The following is a 16,544-nucleotide window of genomic DNA, read 5'->3' on the forward strand; positions in this document are numbered from 1 at the left end:
CTTCCTTCCTGCATCACACCTAAAATCAAACCATCATAGGCTAATGAACTCACCAAAATGAAGCCCTAGCATCAACCGTACATAAAAGATAGTATCAAATTCTTCATTCTTTCTAAATTCCAAGTTTCAGCAAGGCATTAAATTAAAAGCACAACTTTAAATGAACTTTATAATAATGTCAATTAACTGGTTTTTTATTTGTAGTTCTGGAAGCAATATAAATTAAAAATTAACTAACCTCAAGCCAAAATAAACCTTTCCAATACAGCCTAGGAAAAAGACGGTGAAAAGCACAGGGAAAATAAAGAACTCTTTAAGAACTCTCCAATCTCTCTTTAAATTTTTAAAAGGTAAAGATTCCCCTAACATTTGTGTATGTAAATAAAGCCAAATACTAGATAAACATGTGAATATAAAGCAATAATTTTTCATCTACAGATACAAGGCACTTTAGAAGCAAGCTTGAGATTTCCATGAACTTCATGGATAAGACTGAGCCTCAGAAGCAACCAAAACTTCTGCTTTTTATGCACCCTAGGCTACCCACACTCTAAATTCCACCATTTTTTCCACTCAACTCAGCTCATATCTTAACAAAATATGGCTAATGGCAAACAATGTATAGAAATAACAGATGCATAAATAAGTCAATCAATACAACTCATACATGAATATTTAAACCACTGGTTCTCAAAGGGTGTTCCATGAAACAAAAGACCAAAACTGTTTTCATAACATTTGCCTTTTTCACTGTGCTGATATTTGATGATACAAAATCAATGGTAGAAAAAGATTCCTTGGGGTCTTAGCATAAGTCCAGGCAAGTAGTATCAAACTATACCATGGCCATTGCATTCTTCATCACTACCCAGTTGTGATCTTTTTTAAAAAGGAGCCAGTCCTTTATGAAGAAGTAATACATATTATTAATTTTATCTCAGCCCTTGAGTACACTTCTTTTTAATATCTGGTGTGACAAATAGGAAGTACACACAAAGCAACTCTGCTGCACAGCTTAGTACAATGCTTGTCTTGTTTGAGTTGAGAAATGAACTTTTACCATGGAATACCCATTTTTACTTGAAAGACTGACTGACAGACTATGGCTATTCCAACTTGAATATCTGGCAGAAATTTTCTCAAAAATGAGCAAGACTAACAGTACTGATAAAATTTGGGTTTTCAAGCAAAAATTAGAATTCTGGAAAACCTGTATCCTCTACCATAAGCTCAACAGCATCCCAATACTAAAAGATATTTTGACACAATCAATAATGATATTAAAGAATATACATTTTGATATTATATAACAGAATATATCACTATTTGGAAGCTCTGAATAACTCAGTAAGGCAGTATTTTCCAAATAACCAATATACCATATCACAAAATTAAGCATGATAAAAGATTCTCTCAAAGTACAAAACAGACTGATGGATCCGAGTACGAAAAATTCAGATATGCTTTCAGGTTCCACATTACAAATAACCTTTAAGAAACTACCACTTACCAAGTTTTGGTGTATTGTCAAAGAAGAATATCCACAATTATCTGAAAAGGCTATAAAAATTCTCTACCTTTTTCCAACTACATACTTGTGTAATGCTAGAATGTCTTCACATTACTTCAACCAAAATAACATATGGCAACACATTAAATGCAAAAGAAAATGTGAGAATCTAGCTACCATCTTGTAAGCCAGGCATTAAAGAGATTTGTACAAATGTAAAACAATGCCACTAAAAAATTTCTCACTAAAAATTTTTGAGAGATTCTGGAAAAGTTACTTTTGATTAAAAAATTTTACATTAACACGTAATGAGTTCATTACTACTTTAAAAAAATTTCTCAGTTTTGGTTCCTAATAGAGTAAACACCAATAGCTATAACCCACAGTAACAAAGTTCTTTGCAGTCCTCAAATTAAACCAAAAAGTTCGAGAATCGATGAATTAAAACTAATAAAGGAGGAGAAATCTACCAACAAAAAAACCTGTTAGATCATAAATAGCTATATTTCAGCTACAAATACTAAGCGTCTTCCAAAGCACAACTCAACAAAGAACACTCCCAGCAGTTTAAATATGCTGTTTTAATTTATAATATGGTAAATAACCAGAGGTATAAAATCAATATAACAAAAGTCTTCGGAGTCCTCAATAATTTGTAAGAGTATAACATTTGAGACCAAAATGTTTGAGAACCGCTAAACTGTCACTTAATGTTTATTTCCCTTAGGTTTCTAATATATCTTCCCACAGAAATACAAAGTAGGCTACCTAATATTTCCAGAAAATGTTTGCGAGCAACCTGAGAGAAAAACTCAAAGAGACAAAACGTTAAGTTAGCAAAAGGTCAATCTCTAGCTTCATGTAATACAGTATCCACTAATTCCCTAAAATGAATTTATTAAGCGTTCCCTATTTTCTAGACCCTGTGCATTCTAGGATATTTCTCCCCTACCTTTCTTTCATCAAAGGTGGATATCAAAGAATGTATTTTTTACCTTTATGCAACCAATCAGCCAAAAATAAAATAAAATGTTAATGTATAAATATTAACTGAAATTTACAGATATCAACACTAAATCTAGAAGACCACTGTGACAGACACATCTATTTTTGTTGCCTCACATCCCTACCCCTTTCTTTTGGTATTAGCCCCATTTTTCTATGGCAAACTAGCTCCTCCCTCCATCCAATACTCTTGGTACATGCATAAATTACAATGACCCAGGGACTTCCCTGGTGGTGCAGTGGTTAAGAATAGGCCTGCAAATGCAGGGGATATGCGTTCAAGCCCTGGTCCGGGAAGATCCCACATGCCACGGAGCAACTAAGTCCCTGTGCCACCAAAAAAAAAAAAAATTACAATGACCCAGCTCTACCCTGGCCAGGGATGGGCACATGACCCAATTTAGGCCAGACCTTCTCCCCTGCTATCCCACAGGAATCTGTTCTTGAGCAGAATGACAGATGAAAAGAAGTAATTGGAAATCTCACAGCAACAGCCACATGCTGAAGAGATTCTTCCATGACCCTCTGTTACTAAATTCTCCAAAGCTGCCATGTTCTTCTCTCTGCTTTTCCTTTCAACTCTGGGACCTATCCAGCATTCTTCTAATAAATTACCTTTTTTCTTTCCATTAACCAAGATCTGTTTCTACAACTTGCAATTAAGGAATCCTGGTTACCACCAATCTCTAATGATTCCATCTAAAAATGACTGGGCAGAAACGAAAAATAAATAAATAAATAAATAATTAAAAATGACTGTGTTTGGGACTCCCTTGGTGGCACAGTGGTTGAGAATCTGCCTGCCAATGCAGGGGACACAGGTTCGAGCTCTGGTCTGAGAAGATCCCACAGGCCGCGGAGCAACTAAGCCCCTGCGCCACAACTACTGAGCCTGCACTCTAGAGCCCATGAGCCACAACTACTGAGCCCATGTGCCACAACTACTGAAGCTTGCACGCCTAGAGCCTGAGCTCTGCAACAAGAGAAGCCACTACAACAAAGAATAGCCCCCACTAGCCCAACTAGAGAAAGCCGTGTGCAGCAATGAAGACCCAAAAACAAAGACCCAGTGCAGCCAAAAATAAATTAAAAAATTAATTAAAAAAAAAATGACTGTGTTGGAGGGAAGAAGGATCCTCTACAAAGCTAGACAGATGATCAAAAAGAAGAAACTATTGGCATCATGCATTTGAAACAATATTTAACCTTGCTGGTAATTAAATATATTAAAAGATTTAATGAATTTGCTCTCTAAATCAGCACTATCCAAAAGAAATTTTTACAATGATAGAATTGCTCTATATCTGCATTGTCCAATATGGTAACCACTAATCATATATGGCTATACTGAGCACTTGAAATGTGGCTAGTACAACTGTGGAAGTGATTTTTTTTAAAATAAATTTATTTATTTATTTATTTATTTTTGGCTGCATTGGGTCTTTGTTGCTGCATGGGCTTTCTCTAGTTGCAGTGAGCGGGGGCTACTCTTCGTTGTGGTGCGCAGGCTTCTCACTGCGGTGGCTTCTCTTGTTGCTGAGCATGGGCTCTAGGCGCACAGGCTTCAGGAGTTGTGGCTTGTGGGCTCTAGAGCGCAGGCTCAGTAGTTGTGGCGCACGGGCTTAGTTGCTCCGTGGCATGTGGGATCTTCCCTGACCAGGGATTGAACCAGTGTCCCCTGCACTGGCAGGCGGATTCTTAACCACTGAGCCACCAGTGAAGTCCCTGGAAGTGATTTTTAAATTTTATTTAATTTTAATTGTTTTAAGTTTAAATTTAAATAGCCACATGTAGCTAGCTAATGGTTACCTTATTGGAGGGCATAACTCTAAATTAACAAAATAAAGAACCCCAATTTAAATCTATTGTTTTCAGGTGTTCAAGAAAATATTGCTAATGGTAATGCAAAATGGGCCAAGTCTTTTAAGTAGTCTGGAAATACTTATCAAAAGCCACTGAAAAATTTACTCTTTGAGCCTAATAAATTTATCCAAATAAGTCAAAAGAAGGAAAAAAGGACCCAAGAACAAAGGTTGTATAGTAGTATAGCAATGACAAGGTAGCTGGAATAACTCAAAGTTCAGAAAAAAGAATGACAGTAAATATATAATTAAGATACAGTTAAATAATTTAACATATAGCTTATAAATATTGCAATATATAACTAAAATATAGTAAAGAATGTCATGTAAACATAGAAAAGCACAAACAACAAGCTAAATCGGGGCAAAAGCGTGAATAAACTTGTTAATATACCATAACTGTAATCACATCTGAAGAAACTATACATAATATAAAAATCTAGAGGCCCATAGAGAAATGTAATAGCTATATTTAGAAGTATACATTTTAAACTACTTTATAATTTTTCTAAATGACACTGAATAGTTCTTCCCTTAAATTACTACTTATTTTTAAATGACATTTTGCTGTCTGACTCTTAAATTATTTCCTCTGCTTTTTTAACCACCGTTCTATTGAACACAAATTTAATGAAAAATATCTAGTGGCCTAAACAAATAACTGTCCCCCTAATTAGAAAACTATGGAGCTTTACAGAAAAGGACAGAATTTAGCAAACCTAGAGCCACCTACAGGGAGTTCTTAAATTCTCTAATGCTTCCTAAACAGTGTGTCCAACAGTCCCAGCTATGTGCTAGGATAGTGCCTCCAGCTTACCACATTTACCAAGTTTACCCAATATGCCCTATAAATATCACTTTATACATGGAAAGGATTGGAAAGCACTATCTTAAAGGATCACAGAGTCCTCTCCTTACAGCCTAGTTCAATCTAGTTCTAGACTAGGACCTGTAAATATAGTCAACTCAACCACTGTATTTTTCTCTAGCAATTCTACTTCCAAAGGTTCTGAAATTTTACCCAACCCAACTAATACACTAATAATACAAAAACAAATAAACTTTAAGAGGAAATATACATATGAGGTTATATTTTTAAAGAAAGGTATAAATGCTAATAACTGAAAACTCCTTAACGAGGTTGCTTCTTTAAAATTTTCTTATTGTTCTTTTTCATATACAAACTAATCTTTCATATACCATTACAATCTGTGTGATTTAGTGCTTGAGTGAACTTACATCTAGAATGAAATGCTCAAAACTAAAGTCCTTTCAACTGAAATACTACCTTGTTGATGCTGTAACACTATTTGGTTCCAGGATGTTTTCAGTCATCCTTAACTGTACCACCTCTGGCATGTCATCTGATTTTTCTGCACCCTCTTCTGGAAGTTCTTCTATATGTTCCAGCTTTTCATCTTCCTCTTCTTCCTCAGAAAGTTCATTAACCTATATAGATAGAATTAAATGAGAATTAAAATTTAATGAAACTGTTAACTGACATACTATTCTAAGAAAGACATACTATTCTAAGAAAAATTTAAATACAACTCATTTTTCACTTCATTTCCTAGGACCAATTTCTCTTACAAAGTAAACAGCTGCCAACTTCTCCATATTAGAGTAAAATATCAAACCAAACATAACATTTTAAAGCAGGAAGTAATGATTACATTACTATATCACTAGGAATATGAATAAGACTGCAAACTATGAAAAAGCCTGCATGCTATAGTTAATTAACATTAAGAAAGCTTCATTTTCTAACCAATCAGATTTGTAAACCTATCAGCTACAACAAAGACTTCAATTGATCTCTCCAATTTCCAAGTGCACTGAACAAGTGATTTTAATATAGAATAAGTGTGAAAAAAGAAGGGCACAGAAATTTTGCCTTACGGTCTTTAACTATGCATTAGAAAATGACAGCTAACTTCTAAATGATTCAACTGAATTCTTCATGAAGAGAATGGACCTTACAACAAGAAAGAACTCACTGTTTTGACCATTAAGCACAACTCAAGGTTATAACTCTCTTTCTGGCAGGGGCTATAAAACATTTTCTATTATCAAATTGGCTACATAAGTAAACAATCACTCTAATAAAAAGACACAAATATCTGAGAATGAAAACCAATAAAATATTTTCAAATGAGAAACATTTGTTAAGCTATCCCATAGAAGAAACTAGCCATAAATGGTCTTAACATTTTTTATAAATTAACGCTAGTCATTAAAAACATTAAGCAGTAAACATGTACTTTTGTCCATCCTAGCCAAATGTGCTACCTAGAATAAATTTACTGCTACATGTAACAGTGGTGTTTTTCCTGACACACAGGCAAATACAGTTGCTAGAGGACTCTCAGAAATGAAAACTTCAACCAGAAGAAAGGTAATTACACTGTGATACTCTACCAATTCCTAATCAACGAGTACTGAAAATCATTAGCCTAAGTGGTTATTTACTGAGAGGTAAGATTTATACACAAAGGTGAAAATTTCAAATGATAGGTCAGTTTTTAAACTGGATCAAATGGAAAATTATTCTCTTTCTCTATGTATTTAATAAATTAGTGAAAATCAAGAATGTATTTAATCAATAGCTACCTGGTAATCCAAGCCAAGAAAAAAAAAACTGGCAAGAAAATATCATTTTCAGGTTTGGGTGCAAGAGTAGAATATTGAAAAAAAAAAAAATTAAGACGGCTATTTAAACTGAGAATAGAGGAATATTTATTCAGTACACAAAAATTTCGTAAAGAAGTACTGCAATTTTAACATGTTACATTACACATTTTAAAATCAGTTTATGCCTACAGTCAATAGCTCTTAGTAACTACAAAAGCCTTATACTCAATTATACTGAATATATTATATTCGATTCAATAAGCTTTATGTAAATTAATTGACATTCCCTAGTATCTTCACCAGAAACCATCAACTAAGATATGACGTGAACAAAGTCTATGGCCTATGGATTTTTCTTCCCACCCCCACCCCCCATCCCCCCAGGCCTTCCAGTTTAACTTCCTGCAGTAAGAATTGACTAAATTGGTTTGGGTAAGAGTAAAAATTATAAACTTATATAAAAATGCTCTCCCTCTCACCCCACACTTATCTTCAAAAATTCTTCTTGATCTTTTTCTTGTCAGCTTGACTTTCTGCTTATCAACACTCTATTCTGCTCATAAATTATTCTGAACCTGCCCTACATATGCAGCTGCCTCAACTCCACTTATGGAAAACCCTCAGCCATACTTACATCTCTTCTTTCTTTGACTGCTGTAATTCCCTTCTCTAGGGCCTCGTGAAATGCCTGCTCTCCAGACTCCAGCTTGTGGAGAACGCTGCTACCTGCCTTCTCAAATGTATAAAGAAACATAATTATCACCTACATCTTCAAACCACTCTACTGGATTCGCAATCATTCAAGGATGCCATACAAACAACCTATTCTCTAACTCTGGGTCATTTCTCAAACACTCCCTATTCAACATCTCCAGTCATCTCTCAAACTATTAAGAAAAAAAAAACCTACTACCTTGAAAAGGATCTAACAGCCAAATACTTGCATTAATGGGATGAAACTCTAAAAGTAGAGAGTGCTAAATAAACTTTGCTTCCTTCAAGTATCAAAATCAGGGGAAAAATCAAAGCACTGTCATGACAGACCAGGTCTGCCTACCTTTTTAAATACATGGATAACAAATTAGCAGCATTTAAGTTATGCCAACTTTAAAATACAACCACATTGTGCTGAGTTTGAGATTTTACTTTCACTCAATACCTGATCAATTCAGCTTCACAAGTCAAATTTTGACTTGTGAAGTTATGAAATCTGTTTTAACTTGTGAAGTTATGAAGTTACGAAATCTGCTTTAAAAAAATACTTTCAGAAGTCTGTTCTTCTATTACTTGCAACCCAGTTATAATTCAAAAAAGTAATAAAAATAGATAAGAAAATAGATACTGGCAATTAGCAACATAAGCCAAGGTAATTAATATACATCACTGTCTCTCAGGACTCACTGCACTACCATGTTTATTGAGAATATTCTGTTCAATATGCTAACATCCTCTTTTCTATTCACAGACAAATCTGCAGAATTCAACATTATTTCCTGGTGTTAATTAACCATCATTCTATTTAATGTAAAGCACAATATATTTTAAGTCAGTTTTCGTAGTGCTTAAAAAATACAGAAATATAAATGCAATATATGTGAGATATGAATATATTTCAGTTTACATAAGGAAGCTGCAGGATAATACAAATATCAGAGAATTACACCACAATGTAAAACAAAATCAAGATATACCCTACAGACTAGAGGAGTCAAGATATAAACATTAGATCAAATTGGCATCATCAGTTTCTTACAAGTCAAATCATCTTGGAAAAGTAGAAAATGAATAACACAAACATATGTATATTATTTCACTTTCAGCAGCCATTAATTTTATTTAAAAAAATAAACTGCTGAACTAAAATATAAAGGAAAGAAAGGTGGCACACAGAGTTCCCCAAAGATGGGATTTCTTATGGGGATCAAAAAGCATTAAAGGTTTAAGGCATATATATCTACTTGTCCTCTTCTTGTCATTTTCTTTTAAGCAAAAATACTTTTGAACAGCTGTGTCAGTTCTTTATTTTAACCAAGTTTTTTAAGTCAGGTACTGTATATGATAGTTGGAAACCTTCAAAAAATATGCCAGAAGTTCCATGGATCACTGATTCAGGTTACAAATTCTACTCACTTGATTTACCTCACACACACACACACACACACACACACACACACACACATTTGATTTCATCCTCAGTTCATAAACTATAAGTTACAATTTGGCATCTTTTACTGTTTTCTTAAAAGTTTCTGATACTTGAGAGAGAGGAGAGGAAGGAAGGTAAGGAGGGAAGAAGAAAAAGAGGGAAGGAAAGTCAGCAAAGATAAAAATGCTTACATGAAGAAAACATAAAAAACTTAAGGAACTGACCTATAGTCAATTAATCTATGACAGGGACTTCCCTGGTGGTCCAGTGGTAAAGAATTCACCGTCCACTGCAGGGGACACAGGTTCGATCCCTGGTCAGGGAACTAAAATCCCACATGCCACACGTGAACTAAGGCCGCACACCACAACTACTGAGCTCACACGCCTCAACTAGAGAGCCTGAGCACGCAAACTACAGAGCCCATACGCCCTGGAGCCTATGCGCCACAACTACAGAGCCCACGTGCCCTGGAACCCATGTATCACAACTAGAGAGAGAAAACCCGCACACCACAACTAGAGAGAAGCCCACACGCCATAACAAAAGATCCCACGTGCCACAAAGATCCCCTGTGCCACAACCAAGACCCGACACAGACAAAAAAAAAAAAAAAAAAAATCTATGACAAAGGAGGCAAGGCTATACAATGGAGAAAAGACAGTCTCTTCAATAAGTGGTGCTGAGAAAACTGGACAGCTACATGTAAAAGAATGAAATTAGAACATTCTCTAACACCACACACAAAAATAAACTCAAAATGGATTAAAGACCTAAATGTTAAGACCAGTACTATAAAACTCTTAGAGGAAAACACAGGCAGAACACTCTCTGACACAAATCGCAGCAGTATCTTTTTGGCTTCATCTCCTAGAATAATGGAAATAAAACAAAAATAAATAAATGGGACCTAATTAAACGTAAACTTACCATAAACAAAACAAAAAGACAACTTTCAGAATGGGAGAAAATATTTACAACCAATGCAACCGACAAGGGATTAATTTCCAAAATATACAAACAGCTCATGCAGTGCAATATCAAAAAAAAAACAAACCAATGGGCAGAAGATCTAAATAGTCATTTCTCCAAAAATTACATACAGATGGCCAACAGGCACATGAAAAAATGCTCAACATCGTTAATTATTAGAGAAATGCAAATCAAAACCACAATGAGGTATGACTTCACTCCAGTCAGAATGGCCATCATCAAAAAGTCTACAAGAAATAAATGCTGGAGAGGGTGAGGAGAAAAAGGAACCCTCCTACAATGTTGGTGGGAATGTAAATTGGTACAGCCACTATGGAGAACAGTATGGAGGTTCCTTAAAAACTAAAAATAGAGTTACCATATGATCCAGCAGTCCCACTCTTGGGCATGTATCTGGAAAAGATGAAAATTCTAATTCGAAAAGATACATGCACCCCAATGTTCATAGCAGCACTATTTACAATAGCCAAAACATGGAAGCAATCTAAATGTCCATTGACAGATGAATGGATAAAGATAAAGATGTGATAAACACACACACACACACACACACACACACACACACACACACACACACACACAGAGGAATATTACTCAGCCATAAAAAAGAATGAAATAATGCCATTTGCAGCAACATGGATGGACTTAGAGATTATCATAAGTGAAGTAAGCCAGAGAAAAACAAATATCATGTGATATTGCTTCTATGTAGAATCTTAAAAAAAAAGATACAAATGAACGTATTTACAAAACAGATATAGACGCACAGACATAGAAAACAAACTTATGGTTACCAATGGGGGGGAGGGGCAATAAATTAGGAGTTTGGGATTAACATGTACACACTACTATACATAAAATAGATAACCAACAAGGACCTACTGTATAGCACAGGCAACTATCCTCAATATTTTGTAATGACCTATAAGGGAAAAAAATCTGAAAAAGAATAGCTACATAAATATATGTATAACTGAATCACTATGCTGTACATCTGAAACTAACACAATATTGTAAATCAACTATACTTCAATAAAAAACAAAACCAACCAACCAACCTAAGGAAGGTATAACCCCCAAATATTAAAAAGACTTATCTATAAAAGTTCACAACAGTATAGAAACCCTTTTAAATAAAAGCTGGGCTACACAGGAAATAAAACTCCTAATTCATATAATCTGAGGCAACACCTATGAGAATGAATGAAAATCTGTATGATAAACTTTCAAGAGATGCTACTTTATAGTTTAAGAACAAATGAAGGGATGTAATCCACTGTCCATCAATAAATAGCATAACCATATAATTAATCATCTAAACCTGGATACATCTGAGTGAAAAGAGGAGCAACTAATAATTACATTAGAAAGCAAATATAAACTAGGACTACTCTGAGAAAACCAGGATATACTATCACCTTTTCAAGTGGATACAGGTACTATGAATCAAATAAATTATATGTTACATCCATACAATAGGGAACTACACAGATGTTTAAAAAAACGAATATGTTCTCTACATTCCAATAAAACATCACCAAGATACACTGTTAACTGATTTAAAAAAATAAGGTGCAGAATAGTGTATATGGTATGCTACTTTCCTGTTAAAAAATACTTAGGGCTTCCCTGGTGGCGCAGTGGTTGAGAATCTGCCTGCTAATGCAGGGGACACGGGTTCGAGCCCTGGTCTGGGAAGATCCCACATGCCACGGAGCAGCTGGGCCCGTGAGCCACAACTACTGAGCCTGCGCGTCTGGAGCCTGTGCCCCGCAACGGGAGGGGCCGCGATAGTGAAAGGCCCGCGCACCGCGATGAAGAGCGGTCCCCGCACCGCGATGAAGAGTGGCCCCCGCTTGCCGCAATTGGAGAAAGCCCTCGCACGAACCGAAGACCCAACACAGCCAAAAATAAATAAATAAATAAATAAATAAAAAATACTTAGAGGAAATATTTACTTATATTTGCATAAAGAAATTCTGGAAAACACATAAAAAAACAATGAGAGGAAGAGGGTGGGCATGGGTAAGAATAGGACATTTTACTGTGTATTTTACCTTGTTTATTTTTAACCAGGTGAATTATTAGTCATTAAAAAGAGGTAGCAGCCCCACCCCACACTCAAAATACATCATAGGCTTTAATATAAAAGTTTGCTTGACAAATCATTTCACTTAAGCACAAAAGAAAAACCTCCAGATCTATATCACAAATTCTAAACCTGAGAAGTCTGAATTAATGTGGCTTTACAGTCACTTACAATTAGTCAGAATCAATATTATCACTTCTTATAAAGAAGAAATTAGGGGCTTCCCTGGTGGAGCAATGGTTAAGAATCTGCCTGCCGATGCAGGGGACACAGGTTCGAGCCCTGGTCCGGGAAGATCCCACATGCTGCAGAGCAACTAAGCCCGTGCGCCACAACTACTGAGCCTGCACTCTAGAGCCCGCGAGCCACAACTACTAAGCCTGCGTGCCACAACTACTGAAGCCCGCATGCCTAGAGCCCGTGCTCTGCAACAAGAGAAGCCACCACAATGAGAAGCCCGCGCACCGCAAAGAAGAGTAGCCCCCGCTCGCACAACTAGAGAAAGCCCACGCGCAGCAACGAAGTCCCAACGCAGCCAAAAATTAATTAATTAATTAATTGTAAAAAAGAAGAAACTAACTAGGATCCTTCTACAGTCTCAACCATCAAGGCATAGCAGTAACAACAAAATATAATGTTTGAGAAATGGGTTTTAAATTCGAGAGTCACAAGATTTAAAACATTATCTGTAATCTAAACTATTACTCTTTTGATGCTTCCCATTAATGACAATGTTTGCACTGCTATACTGACTTGGTACTTCAATCAAGAAAAACATTTTTAAGTTTCTGTCAACTTTGTATTCAATCTTTCTCTCTACCTTCTAATTCTCAACCCTTGCCTGCATTCCTCTACTCAAGCAGTTTCTATGCAAAAACAAAAGCACACTATTCTTACAAAATAAACAATGCTTAATTTAACAGAAGAAAAACACAAAAACGTCCACAAAAGCTCTACCATACACTCTGGTTTCAATTACTTTTCCATATCCAAATTGAGGACAAGAAGTTGTTCAGAAAAAAGATCAATTCATATATTACACGGATATATCACCTATGATTACATATAATAATCAAGAAAATTACTTCCAGTTTAGTACTTAAAAATTCCACCTAAGTTTGGGCCAAGCCCTTAAGAGCAAATTCTTTAAAAAGCAACAACAACAAAAACTCCCTCCAAGTATATTTTAAATATTCTCACCTGTTCAGTAATTGAACTCAAATCATTAGATGAAAAATCTTCCTCTTCATTCTCAAAAAAATCATAGTAATTTTCCAGAAGTCCAGCCATTATCCTGCTCACTATTTCTTGTTCTTTCAGATCTTCCACATCTGTGTAAATACTAAGAATAAAAGTCCAAACTGAATTGAGAGTTCTTAAATCAATCACAGGTAAAGTCTGAAGACAAGCAATGAGTCACTTTATAGACCTGAGCGATTTATGCCATCATTCTGTGCCTCAGTTTTCCCATCTGTAAAGCCTACCTAACTTGTACCCAGTTCACAGAAATGCTGGAAGGATTAATCAGATCTACTATAAAAAATAATGGTTCATCAAGCAACCTATGACCCTTGGGAGACAGTACAATGATTCTATTTCACAAATATATATATTTTTTTAATCAAACAAAAATCTGTGAAAAAACTTACTGGAAGACATCTGGACCAAAGACAGCAGCCAAAGAGTTTGCAGACCAAATTTCTTCATGATGTGATGCTACATTGGCTAAAAATCTACACAGAAACTTTAACAAACTGTAATTAACAGGTGGAAGCTGTTGCAAGAGGAACCTCAACTTTCTTCCAAATTCATCTTCGTTATTATAATCTATAAAACATAATGACAGGTTTCTTTAATGAAGTAAAAGCAAAGCTCAGATATTTTGCCAGGTTCACACTGCTACACCCATATAACTCTTTTACTATAGCAATTACAAAACCACTTCCTCTACTAGAGGCCAAATGCCTCAGGGCTTTGCATTTCACTTATTAACTGGAAGAATTTGAGAAGGTACACAACCTCTCAACTGTTGGAGGATGTTTTCCTCATCTATTACTCACTGGCCCCAATTCTCTATTTTTTTAAATTCTCATCATACTGTCTCTTGCATGACTGTACCTGTGTTTCCAAATTAGTGCCAACTCTAAGAAGTCAAAGTGCACTGGCCAATATCAGTCAACACCAACCACTAACAAGCAAAGATGAGAAGCAATTTAAACAGCTAATAGTATTAGAATGAAAGAAAAAACAAGGAAGGAACAGAATAAGAGACAGACTTTCTTCTTTTAACATTCTGAAAAGAACAATTAATTTCAGCAACATCAACAGAACTAAATAAGTACGAATTCCACTTCTAAGTTGTTTTTCTCCTCTAAGTTGATGTTGTTTTCTGTTTACCAAATGAATTTTCAACTACCAGAAGCTAGGCCCTGTGTTTAGGTCAATGAGTTTTCATTAACAGAAATTAGGCCTGTATCAACTCCCTGACTGGTGAGGGCCCCACTTAGAAGTAATTTCTCAGAGTTACCCTCAAAATAAAGTAATTTATTGCTCCAACAGAGAAAGTTAACCCAATTATATTTCATTCTTTATTTTTCTCGAGGTTCTTAAAATTAATTTAAAAATTAATTCTTGGGGGAAAAAAATTCTTGGTAAAAGGTTATGATCATAATATTGGCCATCTCTGCAAAATAACACAACTCTAAGATGTTTACAGAAAAGGCTATAGTCTCATGAGTTTTACTTAAAATTTAAAATGCAACCAATAAGAATTTTTCAATATTTCATAATATTACCAACTGCCCAGGTACTTTGACTTTATAATTGGTTGGAACAGTCCTTGAATTAATGTTTTTTAGATTACTGTGACTACAATTGGTGGAAATTTTTAACAACCTAAATTTAGCAGAAAAGGATTATTTAAGAAAAATCACGTGTATCAACTCAAAAAATATATGCAATTAATATTATCAAAATGATGACTACATCAACAATGACAAATTCTACATAACATCCTCTCTAGCTACATAGCACTTATCATCTAACATACCCTTGTATTTATTTTGCTTATCATCTATTTTTCCTCTAACTCTCCTTATGCCCTTTTAGAATTTTTAGCTCTATGATGGCAGAGATTTTTAGCCGGTTTTGTTCACTTCTGCATTCCCAGAATTTAGAACAGTGCCTGGCACACAGCAGGGGTTCTATAAGTTAGTTGAAGAAGCTGAATAAATACACAATAACTGAAAAAAGATGCTGCCTTGATGAGGTGGTAAGATCGTGGGCTATACTGGTTTTACTTGAAATACTGTTCATGCTGCTTTACTTTTGTTAGTGAACACTTCTAGTATTCAAAAATATTTATACCTACCAGCCTCCTTCTAAAATATTTATACCTACCAGTCTTCAAATAAGGCAGAGGAGCATTTCCGTGTGTGTGTTTGTATTAAAAATACACCCGCTTAAATTTTTTTTCCTTTTGGGCCTACTTCCTAGTTCGATCATAACCAGGAAAAATATATGTAGGTATCAAAGAAGATTCCCCTAAGAATTCTTTCAAGCATTTTAACAGTTTCTGTAAATTTTACAACAAATTCACAGAACTGTGAACTGTGTTTTCTACCAAAACATAATGTATAAGTAAATGGACAAACTATCATGGGCTAAACCAATGGTTGGTAACATCTGACAATGAATCGAATGGCTGTCATAACTTGGGGGAAAGGGGTACTAGTGCTATCTAGTGGACAGAGGCCAGGGATTCTACTAAATATCTTAAAATTCAAGGATAGCCCCTATACTAAAGAATTATCCAGCCCCAAATATCAGGAGTTCCAAGGTTGTGAAATCCTGGTCTAAATAAAAGATCAAACCACACCAGAAATGCCACTTTGCAATGTCCTGCTACCACAGAAAATGAAAACCACTTTTTAAAGAACACTAACTCAAATGCAACTACATGCTGCCTCTATGATCTTAAAAGCATTAATCTCATGTATTTGTGAACGTCAATTAAAATATTAACATTATAGTTGCCTACAATAAATGGAGAGAGGAACTTTTCCAGAGACCTAGACACCTTCCCAAAAGAATTATTGAAGGATGAGGACATAGATTTTACCACAACAGAAATGCAAATATCACCTCAAGTACTGCCACACCTACCTGCATAGCTATTAAAGAAACGGGTGTATATATGGGTGTGTGTGCATGCATACATACCCATGCTAATGGTTATATAAGTGGGGAATGGAGGAGAATGGTGGATTTCTTATAACAAATGGGCCACAAGCATTTTTGCATGCCTAA

The 16,544-nt window shown here is 35.3% G+C and overlaps 1 protein-coding gene across 15 annotated transcripts in view; it reads right to left on the minus strand.

Annotated features, from left to right (window-relative positions):
• The window catches only part of FAM13B (family with sequence similarity 13 member B), a 122,193-nt gene that overhangs the window by 85,209 nt on the left and 20,440 nt on the right, over positions 1-16,544 (minus strand). For 9 of the 15 annotated variants that reach the window (XM_057541811.1, XM_007172199.2, XM_057541809.1 and 6 more), the window contains 4 exons: positions 13,886-14,063; positions 13,437-13,578; positions 7,643-7,741; positions 5,666-5,826 (listed from right to left, as the gene is read on the minus strand). In XM_057541811.1, the coding sequence (XP_057397794.1) occupies positions 5,666-5,826; positions 7,643-7,741; positions 13,437-13,578; positions 13,886-14,063 (580 nt within the window). The remainder of the gene's footprint in view (positions 1-5,665; positions 5,827-7,642; positions 7,742-13,436; positions 13,579-13,885; positions 14,064-16,544) is intronic. The other 6 variants (XM_057541810.1, XM_007172206.2, XM_007172203.2 and 3 more) reach the window with 2 other exon arrangements.

The sequence above is a fragment of the Balaenoptera acutorostrata genome, chromosome 2 (genome assembly GCF_949987535.1).
Source record: "Balaenoptera acutorostrata chromosome 2, mBalAcu1.1, whole genome shotgun sequence".
NCBI lineage: Eukaryota > Metazoa > Chordata > Mammalia > Artiodactyla > Balaenopteridae > Balaenoptera > Balaenoptera acutorostrata.